General features: G+C 43.6%; 3 protein-coding genes across 3 annotated transcripts; 2 read left to right on the plus strand and 1 right to left on the minus strand.

Moving 5' to 3' along the window:
- Positions 1-2,292: 2,292 nt before the first annotated feature.
- LOC106590450 (60S ribosomal protein L21) lies at positions 2,293-4,777 on the minus strand. The gene is made up of 6 exons (XM_014181507.2): positions 4,641-4,777; positions 3,814-3,892; positions 3,556-3,617; positions 3,319-3,431; positions 2,720-2,870; positions 2,293-2,414 (listed from the first exon to the last, which is right to left on the minus strand). Exons 2-6 carry the CDS (start codon positions 3,878-3,880, stop codon positions 2,325-2,327), a joined length of 483 nt encoding a protein of 160 aa, XP_014036982.1. The 5' UTR covers positions 3,881-3,892; positions 4,641-4,777; the 3' UTR covers positions 2,293-2,324.
- A 229-nt stretch (positions 4,778-5,006) lies between these two features.
- On the plus strand, positions 5,007-9,263 carry LOC106590448 (ubiquitin carboxyl-terminal hydrolase 12-like). Its single transcript, XM_014181505.2, has 9 exons — positions 5,007-5,435; positions 6,488-6,568; positions 6,719-6,932; positions 7,086-7,321; positions 7,516-7,592; positions 7,709-7,792; positions 7,878-8,075; positions 8,165-8,243; positions 8,351-9,263. The coding sequence occupies exons 1-9, from the start codon at positions 5,388-5,390 to the stop codon at positions 8,450-8,452; spliced, it is 1,119 nt and encodes a 372-aa protein (XP_014036980.1). The 5' UTR covers positions 5,007-5,387; the 3' UTR covers positions 8,453-9,263.
- A 3,819-nt stretch (positions 9,264-13,082) lies between these two features.
- On the plus strand, positions 13,083-22,533 carry LOC106590446 (G-protein coupled receptor 12). The gene is made up of 2 exons (XM_014181501.2): positions 13,083-13,336; positions 16,198-22,533. Exon 2 carries the CDS (start codon positions 16,210-16,212, stop codon positions 17,227-17,229), a length of 1,020 nt encoding a protein of 339 aa, XP_014036976.1. The 5' UTR covers positions 13,083-13,336; positions 16,198-16,209; the 3' UTR covers positions 17,230-22,533.
- The last annotated feature ends 269 nt before the right edge of the window (positions 22,534-22,802 follow it).

Here is a 22,802-nt window from a genome sequence, read left to right on the forward strand (position 1 = left end):
ACTTTTTCCTCCTTCAATCAGTAACTCCCATGAGTCAGCGCTCCAGATGAAGGCCTGTTCTGTCTGTGACAGCAGATTCACACACACAGCATATGTTTGACTATCCTTGTGGGGACAAAACATGTATTTCCAATCAAAATCCTCTTTTGCATAACCCTAAACCTAAAATAGCCTTTGTCCTCGTGGGGACCTGGGAAATGTCCCCATGAGGGAGAATTTTCCTTGTTTTACTATCCCTGTGGGGATTTCCAGTACCCACATGAATAGCAATACAAGTTTCTGGAAGTCTCCTTATTTCTCTCACACTATTTGTCATTTCCTTGTATATTCTATCTGGCAGGACTGATATCACTATGAGGAAAGAAAGATAGGTGAAATAGTAGGTCCCAACACCATACTGTTATCTATACAACACCCAGGCCTCAATGTAGTCTATATTGATCAATAAGCAAGGATTTGGATGTGCCTTGCTGATTGATCACATTGATTTTGGGTTCATGTGTAACCCCAGCTTGTGTTCGTTCAGCTTGTTGGAGACTTATTACACCAGTTTGATAAGGCAGGTGTCTGTACCTTCTGCCCTTAGGGAGACAGCTAAGGATAACAGAGGGTTATACAGCCTCCCGAGACCCAGCTATTTATTTTTGTTCTCTAGTGGACATCCATTTTAATTCCGTATCTCTGAGGCCATACATGCCACTGTATTAAGTCCGGTTGTCCTTTTGGAAGGACATTCTATGATATCATTTTCAATTATATCACGCGGGGGTTGTGATATTGACCACTACATTTTCCTGGTTCTTAAAAAAATATCTGGAGTCAAAATTAGTACATTTTAAAAGAAGTGTGTGTAATTATTACTTACAATTTTTGTGAGTTTGATATTCAAATTGTTTCTAGTAAGTGAATATCTCAGGACTAGTTAAGTGAGTTGTTATCAAGAAATGTCCTTTGTACTGGACATTTCAAAAAGCAAAGTGATAAATTGTCATATCTTAAATTCACAATATGCCTCATTATACCTGAACATTTTTTAAACACTCGAGTCAGTTTGTGCTCTTCCTCTCCACACTACTATAACCCTTCCAGCTGCTGCTACCATCTCAGGAAACTAGTCTAATTGGAGTAAATATTGGGTAAAGTACTGAGGTGGGATGAGATAACATACAGTGTTTGTCAGATATCCAGTCAGCCATTCAGCCTCCACTGATTAAACAGCACACGTCAAGATACGACAGGGGTGGTCACTACACACACACCAACCACAGAGTACACAGTCACACACACACAACAGTCTGACTGCATGGTCAGATAACCAAAGATTTAACACCTGAATGAAGAACAATGCATGCAATGTATACTCTACTATTGATTCTCAGCGAATGCTGTGATTGTACTTGAAGGACATTTGGTGCTCAAACTGTCAAATCAGTAGTGTTCTCTACTCATAATTTGGAAGGTGCTTATATTTGTCCTATTTCACATCTGCAGGTGTGAAATATGCATGTGTGATCTGGAAATGTTTATTTTGAATCTCCCTCTCCCTGAGACATCTTCAAAGAGTGGAGTCACAGCCGGAGTCATCTAGGACACAATCAGCGTATAGTGCATTGCTTTCTCTGGAAATATAATCCCAGTATCTGTTCATCAGCATGCTTATAGGTACCTAGGTATTCAGTCACGGGAATGTAATTTCTCACATTGAAAACCAAAGCAGCCTATCGCAGCTCAGTCTTAAGTAACACGGCACTTATCCTGGTGCACATTGCCCTCTGCTGGACTGACTGGCATTCCAACAGACATTCAAGGGTAACATTGAACAGGGTGCAAAGTTCAAAATGGTGTAAGTAGACTGATAATTTGGCACAAATCAGGTCTGCCTTGTACATTGACACATTCACAACATGTTCAAGCATTTCTACTCAATATACCCCAGATTGTCTGCTTTATTTTGGGCGATTGACTGCAAATGTACAATTTTGGGATTGGGTAACTCAAGTGTAGTATTCTTAGTGTACTTTGAGACCGTTGTGCTCGTCATTCTCAGCTCGCCGGTGAAATAGAAATAGCATTTAATTTCACTTCACTCTTTGAGTGATCAATGGAGGAGAATCATCACTGAACGACAGCAGCAATATTGGTCGCCCTGGTTAGACGCGACATTATAACTAAACTAACACTCAATCTTCCCACTTTTTCTCCCCCAGTCTTTGACATGCAGTAATAATGCCTAACCCATGGTGTAATGCATCCATGTGTGCATGCATAAGAGACTCAGGTCCACACAAATCATTGTGTATAAACATTTTTATTTTGGTCAGCAATTATGCCATGAACTCATAAGGTATGGGCTCCAGCAGCTGGGGTTCGTTGCCCTTGGTGCTGACGAAGCGGGCGTCACGAGGAGCTGTGGGCTGTAGGGGGAGACCAGGAGGAAAGGACAAATGTATAGATGAGACGCACTACTTCAAATACAAACAATTTAAAGGACTATGTATTAGAAATAATGACATGGCTGAATTAACATTACAGAATGTGTCAACCAAGCAACAGAACTGTATTTACACAACATTCCACTAGATCAGCATTAGTGTCCATTTTATATCTTCAATCTGGACTGTTTATGTAGAACTGTGACAAACATGGTCCTGGAGGGTGTACAGGACACAGAGCATTTAAACACTACTGCTAATGGCCCAGGTAAATGTGCTCTCCATACCTGGCGTTTCAGCTCCACCCAGGTGCCCTTCTGCTTGGCCTCCACCTTCCTCTTCTCGTTCTCCTTGACGCGCTGCAGGAAGCTGTCCCTGCTCTTAGAGTGCTTCACATGCTCAATACGCACGTTGATCCTCTTTGCCAGGATCTTACCCCTACAGAGAGAAGGGGACATGGCTTTCAGCTCGGAAATAAAATGCAGAGACGTGGCCTGCAAAACATACAAGAGGCTACTGGTCACTTACCTATGACATGTAAACAAAGTAATTGACATCATGACTTAACAGAAAACATTACACTTCCAATTAATGGCGGAATAATCTGTTTTTTTAAGTGTCTCCAACAACCCTAGTTCAAACATACAGTAAGTACTTGGCTGGGTGCTGAAGGACAAATACTGTCCCCCATGTGAATGACCACTTAGGGTCAGCCCTGGTTTCAAAGTGAAGATGGGGTTCAGATGCAACAGACTTCTGCAAACATAAACCTTCCTTTACAAAGAAATCAAATGCAACTCCAATATAAGAAAGAGCATCCCATGGCCAAGCTGGAAAGTAAACGGATAGTGACAATTTGACATACCCCTCAACACATTGTACTTACTTGACCTGCTTGTTGACAATGATGCCAACAGCATGTTGGGTTACGTTGTAGACTCTACCCGTCTTGCCGTGGTAGCACTTGTGAGGCATTCCTTTCTGGATGGTACCTGTACCCTGGAGGAGACATTCACAATCTTAAGAATTCTGTTTGGGGGAAGTCCAAAGAGAAAAATATAACTAATTCAATGTAAGTGCAGTCACTAACAGTAAACACTTAGAAAGGTGGAAGAAAGCCTACCTTGATGTCAACGATATCTCCCTTCCTGTAGATACGCATGTATGTAGACAGGGGAATGGGGCCTGAGGAACAATGTACATATATTATACACAGCCAACCAAAACTCCATTCTAAGATGGACTCAAGAGTAACCACTGATGGCTACTCCGGTGTGGATTCATGCCAGAAACACCCCTAACCTTGAGTTACTCATTTTAAATAACTTAAAGTGACCTAAGGCATTCCAATAGATCTTCAGTCGTTCTGATATGAACTCACCATGCTTGCGGAAGGCCCGGCTGAACATGTACCTCGTCCCCCTCCTCTTGCCTCTTGTGTTGGTCATGATGCCTGATTACTGGAACATGGATATTCAAATGTCAGAGAAACCCAATGGCAAAGTATAAATCATTTATTACAGTGACTGTAAAATGTATGGTTACAAGGGTGGCTGAGAATTATGTAGACTGATTTAGTCAAGTCAATGGATGCATTACTGTCACATACAAAAACGTAATTAAACCGTATCTGACATTTAGCTAGTTAGCTTATAATAAATACCCTGGTCTGATTAACCGTCACCTGACAACTGCAATGTGTTGACAAAGTTAACTTGACTGCAAAGACAAACTACACACCGGTAGCTTAGTTACTATAACGTTTCCAATTAAAAAATATAAGGGGACATTTAAAATAGGGCAACGTCCGTCAAAATACAAGATTTACGACAGAGCTTGCTTAAGCTAATTAGCTCGCAAACTATCCAAAACCGATAGCGCTTCATTTCCCCTGATTGACAGAATAACTTTGCTTCAACGTGACAGTTATTTTACAGGTCATGACATATTTGCAGTCTGGCTATGCCATTTTAAATTCCTAAAAACCGGCTAATTTAGCGAACACTGCAGTGGCTAGGCCCACATGTGAAGCCACGCTGCTACCCCATTCATTAATCATGCCAATATATGCCATACAGACATTCGTTAACGGATTATTTCTGGCCTCAAATGTAGAGTATGCTTTAACATACTTATATCAATGTCTTTACATACATTTAAAACGAGATTTTATGCTTTCACGGGCTGTAAAAACGGAACACATCTTACCCCCGTTTACTCGCAAGATGGCGGGTACAGCGAAAAGAGAGATTGAAGGCCCCGAAACTCCTCCTTCTGAAATAGAATTCAGGGGTGCCTTCATATTGCCTGAACAGAAATACCATTGAATTTGTCCCCTTTGCGCTGATCTAATGTCAGTTTTGATTTTATACCGTAATGACTAAACTCCCACAGGGGTTGGGTAAAATGATGATTTCAGATCAGATAATATTTGACTTCCTATTGGAGTGTTGACGCACTCTGAAGCGTCATGTCAGTGAACTGAGTGGTTAACGACTCATCTGATAGCAAGCTACAACTTTTGTTTGCAAAATGAATGGGAGAAATGCATATGTTGTTGTACATGTGCCTAAATAATCGAAATTATTTATGAACTGCTGATCGTGGCAGATTGCTAGCTGTATAGCTAGTTATATACTGTAGCTAGCTACACAAGTAAATTGGATTCTCGTTTTCAAAAGTTAACGTTAGCCTGATCAAAGATTCAGTGAGCTTGACTCTGGTTTGACATTTGATTACAGTCGTCAATCTCTACACAGCTGTGTCCAGAATTGCACGTGTGGGCATATGTGTGCGTTTCATATTATGTACGCCACAGAACATGGACATCGGATGGATATTTTTTTGCACGGCGCTAAGACCAAGCGGAGCTCGCATCGCCAGTCCAGCAGTGGGCCCTCATGAGGGTCCTCCTCGCCTCCGCGCGGTGATTGGGTGGAAGATGGCGCTGGGCGAATGGAAATCCTAATGACAGTTTCCAAATTTGCCTCTTTTTGTACCATGGTGAGTAAATGGCATCTACTACACAAATGTAAAGTGATGTGAGGATGGCATGACAACTGCGGTTGTGTTGTTTCCATATTGCGTGGCAGGGAAGATGGTTAAAATCTTCTACTTTTCCGTTGCTACCCAGTCACTTTTCTTAGCTAGCTAACGTTAGCTAAGTAGCTTCACTGACACGACAATCTTGTTTTCGTTTCACGTTCTTTAGTTAGCCTACCTATCTATGATAGCAACGTTAATATCGTAGCGTAGGTCTATATTGTTATATAGTAGCTGTTTATGTATGATCTTACATTTAATTAGCGAAAACAACAAATCAAATGCTGTGCTCATATCCGCCCACAATGTGACCTACTGACCGCACTGCATAGTTCTGCGGTTTCAGCACCGCTGTAGTTACCGCGTTTAGCTTACACATTCATTTTGCAGTAAAGCAGTGTGGGTGTCATGGCATTTGGACACAACCACCATAGTTCATTGTCAAATCTAACAAAGTTTATGGTCACAATTGGAAAATACATTTGCTCACACCTGTACTTTTCCTGGATGTCAATGATAATTTAGGTAGCAAACTTTTCCAGATAGCTAGCTGTATTTAACTACGTTGATACAATGTTGTGACTGATGGATGATACAGTGAGTTATCGTCCTGAAAACCAAACCACTTTGAGCTGTTTCTGGAACACAGTGGATGACTACATGATCTGCTGCGTGTTAAATTGCTAGACAAGACTGACATGTTGTTCCGTGTCTTGCAAAGATGGTTAAAACCCCTTAGTGTGGCAAACTTGTCAGACGTAATTCATTTGGATAATGCATTGGGTTTTTGTTTTGTTTATTTTTTTTGTGTTCATAACCGACCTCCGGCCATGTAGGTCTACTCAGGAAATCCTGTTTGCGGTGCATTTGCACAGCAGCTTATGTCAATCATGTTCCATTATCAAAGAATGGCACTCCCGCTGACAGCCATTGGCATTGGATATGAAATAGCATTGATACACACTCACATAGACCTATGCCAAAAAGATCAGCATTTTGTTTCTGTGTTCCAGGGCGCCAATGCCTCCGCTCTGGAGAAAGAGATTGGCTCAGAGCAGTTCCCTGTCAACGAGCACTACTTTGGATTGGTCAACGTAAGTGAGAGTGCCGTAGTTCACATGTACATGTCTGCATAATCTGTTACAGATCACATGTGCCTTCTGCATATAGATGGTTAAAATCGGTGTGCATCCAGCTCTCAGCCTCACTCTCTGTATTCCTCATGTATTTCCCCCTCCATGCAGTTTGGGAACACCTGCTACTGTAACTCGGTGCTGCAGGCTCTGTACTTCTGCCGTCCGTTCCGGGAGAAGATCCTGGCCTACCGCAGCCAGCCCCGACGCAAGGAGAACCTGCTGACCTGCCTGGCCGACCTGTTCCACAGTATCGCCAACCAGAAGAGGAAGGTGGGAGTCATACCACCCAAGAAGTTCATCACGCGCCTACGCAAGGAGAATGGTGAGCGGGAGGTAGTATGCTTGCAGTTCCGTAAGGGGGGAATAGAGGAAGAAGTGGATGGTTGAACATTTTGTGGGTGTGGACATTTTTACGGTAGGAGTAAGACGGATGAGGTTGACACTCTCCCCTGTTCCCTCTCCTCTACCCCTGCAGAGCTGTTCGACAACTACATGCAACAGGATGCCCATGAGTTCCTGAACTACCTGCTCAACACCATCGCTGACCTGCTGCAGGAGGAGAGGAAGCAGGACAAGACCAACGGCCGTCTAGCCAATGGCTCACTCGACTCCCAGAACCACAACAGCAACGCCCCGCCCCCCTCCACCTGGGTCCATGAGATCTTCCAGGGAACCCTCACCAACGAGACCCGCTGCCTCACCTGCGAAACGGTACCTACCGTCTGAGTCTAACTCCCCATGTCCACTAGTGACGTCCCTGTTGTTGTGGTCAGCAGGATGCAATACTTGTCTGTGATACGCTATAGAGAGAAGGCAGGCTCAAGTTCTGTTGGCATGAAGATAGGCTGAATGATGTTTTTATCTGGCTCTAGTCATCACAGGATGCTGTTGTTTTCTCCCTACAGATCAGCAGCAAAGACGAAGACTTCCTGGACCTGTCAGTGGACGTGGAACAGAACACCTCCATCACACACTGTCTCAGGTAACATCTACAACACCTAACAACAATAACACATTACATACTGACTGACCTGTGCATTGCTTCTTCCTCCATGTGACTCCAAGTACCATGACCTCTCTCTCCTTTGCTCCCTCCAGGGGGTTTAGTAACACAGAGACTCTCTGCAGTGAGTATAAGTACTACTGTGAAGAATGTAGAAGCAAACAGGAGGCACACAAAAGGTCAGTGTTGACAGGGTTGTGGACATTAAAGTATTCTTTGATAAGTTTTTATCGCTACTATAAGGTATTGTGTGTGTGCCCCCAGGATGCGTGTGAAGAAGCTGCCTATGATCCTGGCTCTACACCTGAAGAGGTTTAAGTACATGGAGCAGCTGCAGCGCTACACCAAGCTGTCCTATCGCGTCGTCTTCCCTCTGGAGCTCCGCCTCTTCAACACCTCAGGAGACGCAACCAATCCTGAGAGACTCTACGACCTGGTCGCTGTCGTGGTGCATTGTGGGAGGTCAGTATTGTGTCTACAAGGTTGTCTAAAAGTATCCAAACTGACCATAAAGAGTGCGTGTGTTCATGACTGAGTTGTCTTGTTTTCAGTGGCCCAAACCGAGGACACTACATTGCCATTGTGAAGAGTCACGACTTCTGGCTGCTGTTTGATGACGACATTGTAGAGGTAAGCTAGTCGTGTGCGCGTGCGTGCGTGCGGGAGAACATACATGTGTGCGCCCTTGTGTTTTGTGCGACCCCACTGATCCATGTCGTCTCTCCTTCCCTCTGCAGAAGATAGACGCCCAGGCCATAGAGGAGTTCTACGGCCTCACCTCTGAGATCTCCAAGAACTCTGAGTCAGGCTACATCCTTTTCTACCAGTCCAGAGACTGACTGGCCCTGGAGAGGACAGCGCCTCCTATTGGAGCGGAGGAGAAAAGCCCAGTGCCTCAGCAGTGGGAATAATGGACCATACTAGTGTATACCCTCAGTGGGGTCACACACCTGCACAGGTGTCATTCAAACCTGTGTATATGGATCTACTGCAGCTCAGCCTCGGAGTCAGTTCCCCCGTCCTAGCCCCTCCCTCCCGTCCTAGCCCCTCCCTCCCGTCCTACCTCCCCCACACACCCTGTTACTTAGGCTGGAGATGCAGCTACAGGGGAGAGTTTTGTCAAAGGATCAGTGGATGTTGTATCAAAGTTTTGTGAGTTCGAAAGGTGTTTAATGAGGGTTGTACAGAGGTTTTGGGAAGGAGGTGTTAGTTATAGCATGAGTGTTTGGGTGGGGTGAGTGGGTATTTAATGATTCATGTGTTGTAATATCGGCCAGGCGTCTGCACGCTCCCTCAGACTGTAACACTGCTTTGTTGCCTGGCTGGGGCCCAGTCAGAGTAGACCAGTTTACTGCATGAACTAGGAGGGTGGAGGCGAGTGTTCCAAGTGTGGGATGTTTGGGTCGTGTATTTCTACCGTGTACAAAATGTGGTATTTGTATAAATATTATGAGAAGAATAAGATGATATTATCATAGGGGGGAAAAAACGTAAGACCTTGAGAAGAACATGTATTGACACTATGGTGCACTTTTGATACCTTTTTGTAGGTGTTGGAAAGGTTTATGTGAGGCTTTGCTTGAGAAATGGTCATTGTGAAATGTTCATTTTCTGTTTTAAAGAAAAATTAATAAAAGCTAATAAATAGTGTGTGTGTGACAAACAGGTTCCTGGTGCACACTGATGACTCATCTCTACTCAGCACTGCCCCTCAGTGGTTGTACCTGGTCACTACAGGTTCATACTGCAACAACACAATAGCAGTCTATTTTTAATCCATTCACACCTCCAGTCATGATGCTGCAGCCTAGCCCACCCACTGTTGCCTTAACAACAACAACAGGGCTAGATTATGCTAGGGCAGCTCATTGTAGGAGACTAGCCACCTACAGAGACATCTGAATAAATACTCTCACTGATCTGAGTGTATTACTCAATGGGAATATATTGCAAATGTATTTCCTTTCATTAATGGAAGATTGAAAGCGAAGGCCCTCAAGAGAAACAGAGTGGTTTGGAATAGTGGGATGAGGGCAGACAGAAGATGGAGGGATGAGAATTGGGAGGTGGTGGTGGCTGACACAGATTGTAGTTAGAGTAGACGCCCAGAATAGCAATCCACAGGGGGCTAGGAAGTGGAGAGAAGCTCTCCACATCAAAACTACATGCCATCATTATAGAACTGAAGAAAACAAATTAAAGGGAAAATCAACAAAAACATATATGTTGGTATTTTCATTAGTCCACTGTTGATATGGTCCCAAAATGTTTTGCGTATTAGCAGTTATATTTTCAAGATGTTGGACTTTCAAGATGCAAAGTTTCACTGGTCACATCATTAAAATGCATTCAATTTGAATTGAAGGAAGTCGAATTTAATTCAAACCAATTCAACTGAGATGTGAAACATGAAAGGCTCATTCATTTGACAAATCTTATCAAAAAGATATGCCACTTATTAATGCAATGAATACACATACCATTTCAAATAGCATACTATCTTGATTATAATTCAAATACGTATTTTTCCTTGTCATGAGACGTTAGATTGTTCCCTTCCATACTGCAGTGTTTGATCTAAAGCATTCTGGGAAATCTATTTTTTTCGGATATTTAAAAAATATTATTATAGACAACCCCCAACATTATCTTAGAATGTGACCACTAATGAGTTTAAAAAATGTAACGTTTCAACCTTATGTTAAATAGTATTAGTAACCATAGGCTACATGATGTCAAAATAAACATTACTATGGTGAATAATCCATTTGAATTTAAATTAAATTAATTAAATTCGACTTCCTTTCATTCAATTTCAATTAAAATTATTTTTACTTTGGGGTGTGGCCAATTAAAATTCAATTGAATTGGAATTAAAGAGCAATTTGCAGTCCAAGTCAGAATTAACCCCAGCCCTGTCTCACACATCTGTAGGAAATGGAAATGGTGATACCACACTCAGGTAACCAACCATAACCCGTCCCTGCACTTAAAAAAAGAGAAAGACACTGGCATTGGCCTAATGCAGTTTCTATGGACCCCTGCAAGGTCGGAGTTCATTTTCACATGTTAAGCCTAACATTTCACAAAACTATACAAGGTGTCACAAGGCTGCCATTATTTAGACTGCTGGCTGGCGGCAAAAATGTGATTAATTGTTCAGTAACTAAAGCTGCAACATGCAACTTTTTGGGCAACCAAATTCACATAGAAATGTGAATTATAGATATGTCATTCTCATTGAAAGCAAGTCTAAGAAGCGGTAGATCTGGAAAGGGGGATATCTAGTCAGTTGTACAACTGAATGCATTCAACTGACATGTGTCTTCCGCATTTAACCCAATCCCTCTGAATAAGAGGTGCGGGGGCTGCCATAATCGACATCTACTTCTTCGGCGCCCGGGGAACAGTGGGTTAACTGCCTTGCTCAGCGGCAGAACGACAGATGTTTACCTCGTCAGCTCGGAGATTCGATCCAGCAACCGTTCAGAAACTAGCCCAAGGCTCTAACCACTAGGTTATCTGGTCTATATGCGCTATTTCTATGCTTCCCGTGCTTAGGTTACCTTTTGCATCTTTTACTTTCGGTTTTGAACACCAGCTTCAAAACATCTGAAAATACAATTTTGGTTTTGATGGTAAAACGATTCTCTACACGAAACTTGCTTGTTTTGTCACATAAACTGAAAATTGGCAAACGATTTTTTTTTTGCATAGTTCATCTTTAAAGTTGGAAATTCATCTTTAAAGTTGAAAACATTGCATATTGTAAAATAAATGTTCGATCCAAAGCAAACGAATTATTCAACTGTCCTGTATAGCCTACCTGAACCTGTATGACATGAGCCACCCTCGCGCCTGTATAGCCTACCTGAACCTGTATGACATGAGCCACCCTCGCGCCTGTATAGCCTACCTGAACCTGTATGACATGAGCCACCCTCGCGCCTGTATAGCCTACCTGAACCTGTATGACATGAGCCACCCTCGCGCCTGTATGACATGAGCCACCTTCGCGCCTGTATAGCCTACCTGAACCTGTATGACATGAGCCACCCTCGCGGCTGTATAGCCTACCTGAACCTGTATGACATGAGCCACCCTCGCGGCTGTATAGACTACCTGAACCTGTATGACATGAGCCACCCTCGCGCCTGTATAGACTACCTGAACCTGTATGACATGAGCCACCCTCGCGCCTGTATAGCCTACCTGAACCTGTATGACATGAGCCATCCTCGCGCCTTCTCCCAGCTTGGATAGAAAGTTGTTTAGCAAAAACCCGTCTACTAATGCCAAATACTACAGTCCACCTTCAAAACACTAGCTTAGTATGGATTGTTTCATTACGCAGTGTAGCCTATTATCCATAGCTATACCGTATTTAGCCGATATTAAGCTGCTATTTATACATTTTTTATACAAATTACACATAAAATAGTCTAACAATGAGGAAAACGTAGCCATACATTTAGCCACTATTTATTTTTGAACTACACAAATGGGCTGCAATCAAGGTAAATGAAATTAAATCTAACTTGAGATACTTCCCTGGTCTTCTTAAATCCTCCCGAGACATTCATTTGTGAATTATATGTGCATTAAGCTGCACACAATTTAAACTTAGTCTTGAATGATGCATGACTAGATATACCAGAGATAAGGGACTGTTGATATTTGCATCTTCCAATTTATTGGCTGTCCAGTTAACTGGACGACCTGTCCCAGAACTTCATATATGCCTACAATGAATATATTTCTGTAACGTGTTGAAACAGATGTTGTTAAGGAGAATGCGAGAGGCTCAATTAAAGATGTTTCAGAACTGCTGTGATTGAACCACCACTCCCTTCTGCCCAGTTGTTGTTGCTACGGCAATCAAGCTGTTTTTAACCATCTCTCTAACTGTCGCTTCTCCGGAGAGATCATTTTCTAAACTAAACTCATAAAGAACTACCTTAGAACGAAGCATTACGCTCTCAGTCTGAAATGCGCTTTGAACACAACAACTCCACTTATTGAACTGGCGCCAGTGTAGCCTTTTCTACAGAATTTGTTTACGGAGGTCCCCTTACTTTCAATCAGTTCAATTGGCCTATATGTTTTTCAAAGCTTAAGGCACTTTGATCAGTCACATTCTTGAAGCCCAAGAAACAAATACTTAGCTTCCTAGTAGGCTACATATAGAAATTAAAAAGGTTTATGAATATTTTTTTGCAGGGTTACTGTCAAAATAATTTATTATATATTTATATATTTATATATATATATATATATATATATATATATATATATATATATATATTATATATATATATATATAATACATTATTTTGATAATAGATATCATAATTTATATTATTTTGATAATATTATAGTATATATATTATAGACCGATGACCCACAGGGGGTGTCCGGTACGCCATTCACGAACACACGCAGAGAGTTGCGCACCACACTCCTGTCTGTCTCTGTCCTTGAGCAGTGTGTGCAGACATAGGAATAAGTCCTCCTGGTATTGAGCTGTTGCTGCCTCTTCCTCCGGTAGGGGGTAGCCTATTGAACAAACAGGACCCGTCTTCGAGTCTGGCCCGTTTGGGACTCAGAGCAGCAAAGACCCATCCCCCGATGCTACTGCCGCACCTGCCGCCAACGTTATCAATTGCGTATCATGGAAATACAGCAAGGACGCACTTTTTCCTAGACGGAACATCAGAGTCTAGGTAGGCTGCGGATAGCGGTAGATGAATGGATGAATGAATGGACGGGCGGGCTATTGTTACTGCAACCTGGCAGTGCATTTAGAAGAACCATAGATGATAAAACATTAATGGTGATACTAATGAGAAGGTATGAGAGGGCTACAAAGGACTAGGATCCGGAAAGCGTCTGTTTTGCGTTATTGCAAAACAGATACTTGATGGTGTGAGTTATAACCGGTACCGATGTTGTGCCGAAAATCTCCCCCCTGCCAGAATTATCCCCCCCTTCGCATTCCTCATTGATGCGACTTGCTTGCTAGTTGAGCTTTCTGCTCTTCACTCCGTTGTCAGTTCAGCCTACATTTCACTGATCTTAGTAGCAGAAAGCATTTTTTTCTGCAGTTTTCGGTTTGGCTATTTGTTTCAAGTGTAGGTGGCGGTTCTAGCTTGTATGGCGCCCTTGGCGCAACCCCCCCCCCACCCCCTTAAGCGCCCGCGCCTGACAAAATCAAGGAAATTAGAAGGGGGGGGATTTCTGGCAGGGGGGAGATTTTCGGCAGAACACCTGGAATGTTATTGATAGGCCTATCAGGCCCCACACTTAGAAAAAAGGTGCTATCTAGAACCTAAAACGGTTCTTAGGCTGTCCCGTAGGAGAACCCTTTGAAGAGCCGATGTTGGTTCTTTCCACAGAGGGATCTACCTGGAACTCGAAAGAGTTCTCCTATGGGGATAGCCAAGGAATCCTTTTGGAACCCTTTTTTCTAAGAGTGCAGGCAATCAGAGGTTTGGGTGAAGACAGGCTTATCAATAACATCCAGGTATATACTGCATGTGTGCATAGTGTAAAGATGCATGTCTTTTAGGCTTCCTATTACATGGTTTGTATTTTCATATTTAGGCCTATTATTAACTTATTATCCATTTACTGATTATTTTTCACAGTATTTAATTAGACTTTATATGGAGCCTATTGGTAAGCACCACAAGGCTACTTCATACCACAACAGCAAGTTATAGTGTGTGTTGTTGTTTCAATTTGTATCAGATAGGACACAATACATTTGAGACATTATTTACAGTGCATTCGGAAAGTATTCAGACCCCTTGACTTTTTTCACATTTTGTTATGTTACAGCCTTATTCTAAAATGGCTTAAATAAAAACTATTACTCATGAATCTACACACAACACCCCATAATGTCAAAGCAAAATCTGTTTTTTAGAAATGTTTGCAAATGTATCACATTTACATAAGTATTCAGACCCTTTACTCAGTACTTTGTTGAAGAACCTGTGGCACTGATTATTGCCTCCAGTCTTCATGGGTATGACACTATAAGCTTGGAACACCTATATTTGGGGAGTTTCTCCCATTCTTCTCTGGAGATCCTCTCAAGCTCTGTCAGGTTGGATGGAGAGTGTCGCTGCACAGCTATTTTCAGGACTCTCCAGAGATGTGCGATCAGGTTCAATTCTGGGTTCTGGCTGGGCCACTCAAGAACATTCAGAGACTTGTCCCGTTGTCACTCCTGCGTTGTCTTGGCTGTGTGCTTAGGGTCGTTGTGCTGTTGGAAGGTGAACCTTTGCCCCAGTCTGAGGTCCTGAGAACTCTGGAGCAGGTTTTCATCAAGGATCTCTTTGTACTTTGCTCCGTTAATCTTTCCCTCGATCCTGACTCCCTGCCACTGAAAAACATCCCCACAGCATGATGCAGCCACCACCATGCTTCACCGTAGGGATGGTGTCAGGTATCCTCCAGACGTGACGCTTGGCATTCAGGCCAAAGAGTTCAATCTTGGTTTCATCAGACCAGAGAATCTTGTTTCTCATGGTCTGAGAGTCCTTTACGTACCTTTTGGCAAACTCCGAGAGGGCTATCATGTGCCTTTTACTGAGGAGTGGCTTCCGTCTGGCCACTCTACCATAAAGGCCTGATTGGTGGAGTGCTGCAGAGATGGTTATCCTTCTGGAAGGTTCTCCCATCTCCACAGAGGTACTCTGGAGCTCTGGCAGAGTGACCATCGGGTTCTTGTTTACCTCCCTGACCAAGGCCCTTCTCCCCCAATTGCTCAGTTCAGCCGGGCGACCAGCTCTAGGAAGAGTCTTGGTGGTTCCCAACTTCTTCCATTTAAGAATGATGGAGGCCATTGAGTTCTTGAGGACCTTCAATGCTGCAGAAATGTTTTGGTACCCTTCCCCAGATCTGTGCCTCGACACAATCCTGTCTCGGAGCTCTACGGACAGTTCCTTCGACCTCTTGGCTTGGTTTTTGCTCTGACATCCACCGTCAACTGTTGGACACTGTATAGAAAGGTGTCTGCCTTTCCAAATCATATCCAATCAATTACATTTACTACAGTTGAACTCTAATCAAGTTGTAGAAACATCTCAAGGATGATCAATGGAAACAGGATGCACCTGAGCTCAATTTTGAGTCTCATAGCAAAGGGTCTGAATACTTATGTAAATAAGGTATTTAAATTATTATTTTTTTATACATTTGCAAACATTCTAAAAACCTGTTTTTGTTTTGTCATTATGGGGAATTGTGTGTCGATTGTGAGGAAAACATGTACTTTTATTAATTTTAGAATAAGGCTGTAACGTAACAAAATGTGGAAAAAGGGTAAGTGTCAAAATACTTGTTCAAAATAAATAAGGCTTTACAAGTGGAATGTGCATGTTTGTGTGAGTAGATGGATTCCAGGATACTAAAGTCCTCTATGATTATATGATCTTCACTCCCTCATGTCTGTGTGGCTTCTTAAGTGAAGAGTGTGTGTGTGTGTGATTTCACGTAGTGTGTGTATGTGTGTTTGTATGGATGGATTCACGTGTGCGTGTGTGATCTCTTATAATAATAGCGTGTGTGTTTCCAGACGGGGGCCAAAATGAGCAACGACTACGAGGCATCAGTCACCCCCAGCTGGCTGACCTCTGACCCCACTGTCTGGTCCAGCAGCGGAGACGGATTCACAGACAACGCCACTTACCCATCTATGGACTCCTTCCCCCCGCTGCCCCCTCTCCTGTTCAATCCCTGGGACATCTTGCTGTGCTCCTCAGGGACCCTCATCGCCTGTGAAAACGCCCTGGTGGTACTGGTGATCTGGCAGAACCCGTCTCTCCGAGCCCCCATGTTCCTGCTGATCGGCAGCCTGGCCCTGGCTGATCTCCTGGCTGGTCTGGGCCTGGTGCTCCACTTTACCTTGGCCTACCTGCTGAGGTCTGACTTGGCCCAGCTGCTGACTGTGGGTCTGGTGGTGGCCTCCTTCTCAGCCTCCGTCTTCAGCCTGCTGGCCATCACCATAGACCGTTACCTGTCTCTCTACTACGCCCTGACCTACAACTCAGAGCGCACCGCTGCCTTCACCTACACCATGCTGGTCCTCCTCTGGGGCCTGTCTCTCTGTCTGGGCCTACTTCCCGTCACGGGGGTGAACTGCCTGGCAGAGGAGTCGACGTGCAGCGTGGTGCGCCCCCTGACTAAGAACAACGTGGCAGTGCTGTCCGTATCCTTCCTCCTGCTGTTTGGCCTCATGCTGCAGCTGTATGTGCAGATCTGTAAGATCGTCATGCACCACGCCCACCAGATTGCCTTGCAGCATCACTTCCTGTCCGCCTCGCCCCACTACGTCACAACCGGGAATGGCGTGTCCACGCTGGCCATCATCCTGGGGACGTTTGCCGCCTGCTGGATGCCCTTCACCGTCTACTCCCTGGTCGCCGACTACACGTACCCGCCTCTCTACACCTACGCCACCCTGGTGCCCGCCACCTACAACTCAGTCATCAACCCAGTGATCTACGCCTTCAGGAACCAGGATATCCAGAAGGCTCTGTGGCTGGTGTGTTGTGGCTGTATACCGGCCAGGGTGGCCCACAGGGCCCGGACCCCCAGCCACGTCTGACCCAGACACGGGCCCCGGGAGGGAAGGAGAGAGGTGCCCTGGGCAGAGGGAGGAAGGCAGACAGGCAGCCTGAGCTCAGGCAGATGGCTGGAAAGGACGGTCTGCGTGCATAGTAATTTTAGCCGCTTTTACTGATGTGGGCTTTTTTCCTCAAAAGGATTGAGAGATTATTATTAGATTATTAAAGATTGTGCCACTTTACGCACATCAGATAAAGGGCTTGTGTGTGTGTGTATACAAAAAGATAGGATGTCGCACGGACAGAGAAGGAGGAAGAGAGGAGGAGAAGTGGAGTGAGTGATGACAGAGGGGGGGGTGATTATCAAGATGCATACAAGATGAAGTCGGGCTGAGCGCTTAAGCATCTTGTCTCGCTGCTGCACTCTGAACGTGCCTTGAAAGCTAAATAACCACGGGAGGCTAAAAATAGCCCGGGTGCGCTGTGATCCGCGCGCCGTGCGTTCGACACAGACTCCATGCAAAGAAACAAAGCCACGGAGGTGGAGAGCGGGCGCCTATCTTCCCCTTCCTCCCTCCTTCCATCCACTTTTCTTTCTCTCTCTTCATCTCTCCCTATTTGGCTTTAAAGCCCCCACCCTTGAGCGTGTGAGAATGTAGGCTATTATGATGTTCTGCTTGCTTTACATTCTGAGAGGTGACAACAGCCTCGGAAGATAAGTCCCCTGATACCTGTAGCACGCACCATTAACCCTCCAAATGCCTTTATTTTATGGTAAGGTCTGGCTTTGATAGTTTTGATATCTCTGTTTTGTCCCTCCACTTCTTCATACATAAACAGGTCTACTAATCATACCTAATTCATTGGGCACTGCAGGCACATTGGGTAGGCAGGCTGACTGTTCTAGAATGTAGAGTGTGAAATGTTCCCTCTGTGAATCCAGTTGGTTGTCCCAGCGACTCAGTTTGCAGTTAGGCCAGCAGGGTGTTGTTGAAACTGAATGTATTTTTAGATTCATTTGATCTCTTAGCCTGTCCATAAGGTTATGAAAACGCCTGATCCTCACCCCAACCTTCAACCTACATGTTGCATAGGGCTTTAATGTAAACCGTTTCCCCTAATAGCCAGGCCTAGGCACGTTGGCTAAACCATCACGATCACTCAGCGCTTTCCCTCTCCCCACTTCCCCTCTCCCCACCTGTTATAATCAAACCAGTCAGTCACACTCAGGCCTAATACTTTGGCATTATCCTAATATATGGTTTGTGAATTTAAAAAGCACTCTAAAATATAAAGTAGCAATCATATTTGTTTTCCTTTTTCATGAAAATGGCATCATCAGCAGTCCACATTCAAGTCTTCTAACTGATACTCTGAACCTCATCCTGTTGCAAAACAGAAAACCTGAATGGAATAATCTATGAATGCTGAGCCAATCAGAAAAATGTATGATCATGGAAATTCATAATGTACATATAGAATATAGAACCCTAAACCCACCCCTCTCTTTCCCTATACCACATCTATGACTGGCCATATCCAGATGACCGGCCATATCCAGATTACCAATTTCCTAAGTGACAGACCCTGGCACAATGTCTGGTTCAGATCTTTGGATAGCAAGAAAGGAGAGAGCAGTGTTGTTGTTCCAGCTTTGGATGTCTCCTGCCCCCTGGAACCACTTCCTTACCCTGGCTGACAAATGCCCACCACCCCCTGACCCTAGCCAGTGTTAAGGACGTCACGCTGCTTGCCAATTCCTCCTGATTCGCTCACACCGAGGCACGATCGAACCCAGGATTTACACTTTGCTAGCACACGCGATCGCCCTCCTTGACAACGTACCAACCGTTTGAGCTATCGAAAAGGATGAAAGGCAGTAGCTCCATCGGTGATATTTCAAGCTAGCTGTGGAGTGAGTTTACGGTACACGTTCTTAAGCGCTTCCAGATCCTCATTCTGCCCCGTCATATCAGCACGTCATATCAGCGCGCAGCAGTAACTAAGTGTTAGTTACTTCATGGACAGATAGCAATAACAGCCTTTCTCTCCCCAGTAACATGACCAAGTCCAGCATGACTTGTATACAACGAGAACAACCAACAGCCCTTCTACGATGCCTAGCAGAGTCCTTATACACCAGGCCCAAACAAGGACTCAACTTCCCAAGACTTGTGCTGTATGTGATTTCTCCAAATGGGGAAATCAGATCTTGATTTACGTGTTTTGTTTTTGAAAATGTGAATGTGACAGGATACTGACTGCCACCGCCTAGTATTCTGTCATTAGTCATTACAATGTCACTGCCTTTTTTTATTCTGAATCTACTGCTCTATTCTCTGGCTATGGTCTTATTCAATATCTGACAATGAATGAAATTGGACTCCGTAAGAAAATATCTTACAAGTTTTCAGTTGCATCTGCCTATGAAGTGTTTTAGAGTGTTGTAAACCTAAGCGTCTGTGAATAAGGAAAATGTTCATTATACTTCTATGGCTTGTATGGTGGTTTGTGATCAGCAGCACAGACCTCCTGTATATCTGTCTCCATGGGGACAGTGGCTCTGAGGACTTACTTCCAGTGTGACCCTTTGACCTCAGAGGAAATTGTCTGCTTGTCTTCCTATCATTCTGAGAGAAGTGACCTTCTGAGTTAAGTGACAAATTCCACCACAGGAATGAAATAGAGAAGGATGTGTTGAAATTAATAGCAGAAGCAAAGATAGTACTGTATGGTGTACGTGTGCTGCGGCTGACAGCCGTAGTGAGGGGTTAAGGCAATGACGTCACGTGACTGATGGAAAAATAACCTATATCGTTATCACAGGTTCTGGTGGCTCTTCACAGACAAACAATAATACCAAGAAAACACTCTCCTTTACCTTTGAAGAATAATCTATTTTGTTATATTTATTGAAAGTCTCTATATTTTTTCTCCTCAGCGTTGTCTCACCTGAATTATGATGTATCTAAAGTGTCTTGTATTTTAATGCGCTGTAGAGCCTCTTCTGAATGTATTGGTAAAGAAATTATTGTTTATTTTATATGGCATCCTGTTGACCAATTCGATTCTGTAAATAGAGCATGCATATCATTATAGGGGTGTTCTGACATCATGTATGGTGCTACCTACTGCAGGATCCAAGGGGGACTCAGGTGCACCGTATTCGAATGATATCAAATTTGACCCCCTTTTATTGTAATTTTACAGTCTGTTTACCTTTCCATCCCTAGCCCCTTCCCCCCCAATCCCACCCCCTTCTTTAGGCAGATCTGCAAAGTCTGGATAGGTGAAAGCAGTATGGCATACACTTTACTTAGCAGCTTAGCCTGTTGGAGGGTTAGATGGTGCTGTCACAGTACTGCTTACACCTATCCCAAACCTTGAGGATCTTCCAGACCAATGAGCTAAGGGTTAGGGACTGAAATGGAACCGGGCCTACCTTGTTTGATGAATGTTCTCTCATGTACAGTAATGTCAATCTTTCATGGTTCACGATGAGCTTTCATAGGTGAAAACAAGGGCTTCACATTATTGAGTAGACAAAGGAACCACTCGTGTGTGGGTATGGTACAGTACTTCTCTGTTAGGATAACATATTTATCTAATGTTAAATTATTGTTGTGCAGTGTAATTGCACCGTAAAGTGTCATATTGAACTGAGATGTGGTTGGAGGGGTTTCTACTGTGGCCAGTGGTTGGGGTTTCAAGCGTTGTGGGTGAATCATGTGGTTTGGGGGGTGTGGTACCCCGATCCAGAGCTAAATACAAGTCTTTTAACACCTCTATGGGTTTCAGAATGTGTGGGGCAGGGGACCCTACAGCCAGCATCTTGTGTAGACGTATGCTCTGTGTTAAATGTGAAATGCACTTTATTTTTTGAAAGAAAAACAACTTAAGTATCTGCAAAATGAAAACGCTTAATGATAATCAACATGCACTAACTCAGGGGTTCTCAAGCTTTTGGGGGCCGGGGACCCCGTTTGTGATAGCAAATTCATCAGGGACCGTCTCATAATCAGAACACAACTTGAGCGAGATACAAATTGCATAAGGATGAACCAAGTCTCGGACCCTGGGAAGGAACATTTTAAAGGCCCATCTCTTGGCATCGGAGTGAAAATGTTGCAGTTTAGCAACTTCCCTGCAATTCTAGTTCTACACATTTTGTAATGGTGCTGAGAGATTTTTGGTTGTTGCAGCTTTAAAGCTAACACCCTGCAATTCTAAACATTTTACCATGAGGCAGAGAGAAAACGTTGCTGTTTTATATCTTAAATTACGGTGCATTTATATAGAAGAAAATTGGGCAGTGGTGTGTATTAATGGATGCCAAGGAAAGCCAGGCTTCCTGAATTATTTTTCTTTTTCCTCATAATTTTCCTTCAATTCGCAAGAGGCTGAATGTATCTCACCAGAGAAAGCTGTCTGGTTACAAAGATTGTTGCCGTCCGTAGCATTGAATGCAAGGTAATCCAGTGAGTATTTGACCTCCCTTGATAAAAAAAATGTAAAATAATAGCCAATCAGCGTTGAGCTAAACTGAGTGAGCTCAACCTTGAGTGGTCCTGGCGCACAAAAAAAAACTGTAAATGGAAGCCAGTTTGGGTTTGGCTTCACACCAATCACATCAAAAGCAAAACGTAATTGACAGAAAAAACTTGAATTGTTGCATCTTGTGTTGTTGTCCTCCAGTGGCTAGCTAGCTTTTGTCCCTTTCCTAAATTAGAGATGGATGGAGATAGGGATTTGGACTTCTGGTTTTAATTAATTCTCCATACTGCCAATGATTATAATGACGATTCTGATCCAACCATAAATGTATACATTGTTCCTCTGGCCTGAGAGGATGGAAGTTCAATATGTAGCTAGATGTAGAAGGCTAATGTTAACTAGCTGGTTCATCGTTGCCCATGAACGGAAGCTAGGCTAGCGAGCAAGCATTTTAGTCAGGTAGCCTAGGACAACAAAAACTAAAAGCATGTACTGTATGACAGAGTCATAGACCGTTTCTCAACATGAAAGAGAGGATGGCAATGGCGTTTCTCTACAAGTAAGGTGAGTCAACATGTTTTTCTACTTGCATGAATGCATACACACATATACACACACAGAAATCAGAACCATGGACAGCCACATATTTAGCTTACGTTGATTGGACTAAATTGTTTTTGGTATCCTTTAGTTGCCACTGAATTAGACTAAGCATTGATGCTGTTGAAATGTTGAAGTAGAAATGGTGTTGGAAAAGTGGAGGCAGCTCCTGTTTTCTTTGCGACTTGCGGTAACTCTGGTGTTTTAAATCAATAGTTGTTCAGTAGTCATAAAATGTCAGAAACATTAACTTGATTGACCATGCTGTAGTTCATGTAACTGTTTGTTACAGTCAATATGCTTTGTGGACTTCACCAGACAGAGGTTGCTCTCCTGTTTTGTGATGAAACAGAGGTGTTGTTGAGTTTATTCTGCCACTGTGTCTTCTTATTGTCTCAGCATTTAGGCCTGTATATCACAGTGTCAAGGCATATGAACTAGTGTAACAGATGTGAAATGGCTAGTTAGTTAGCGGTGGTGCGCGCTAATAGCGTTTCAATCAGTGACGTCACTCGCTCTG

The sequence above is a fragment of the Salmo salar genome, chromosome ssa29 (assembly GCF_905237065.1).
Source record: "Salmo salar chromosome ssa29, Ssal_v3.1, whole genome shotgun sequence".
Lineage (NCBI taxonomy): Eukaryota > Metazoa > Chordata > Actinopteri > Salmoniformes > Salmonidae > Salmo > Salmo salar.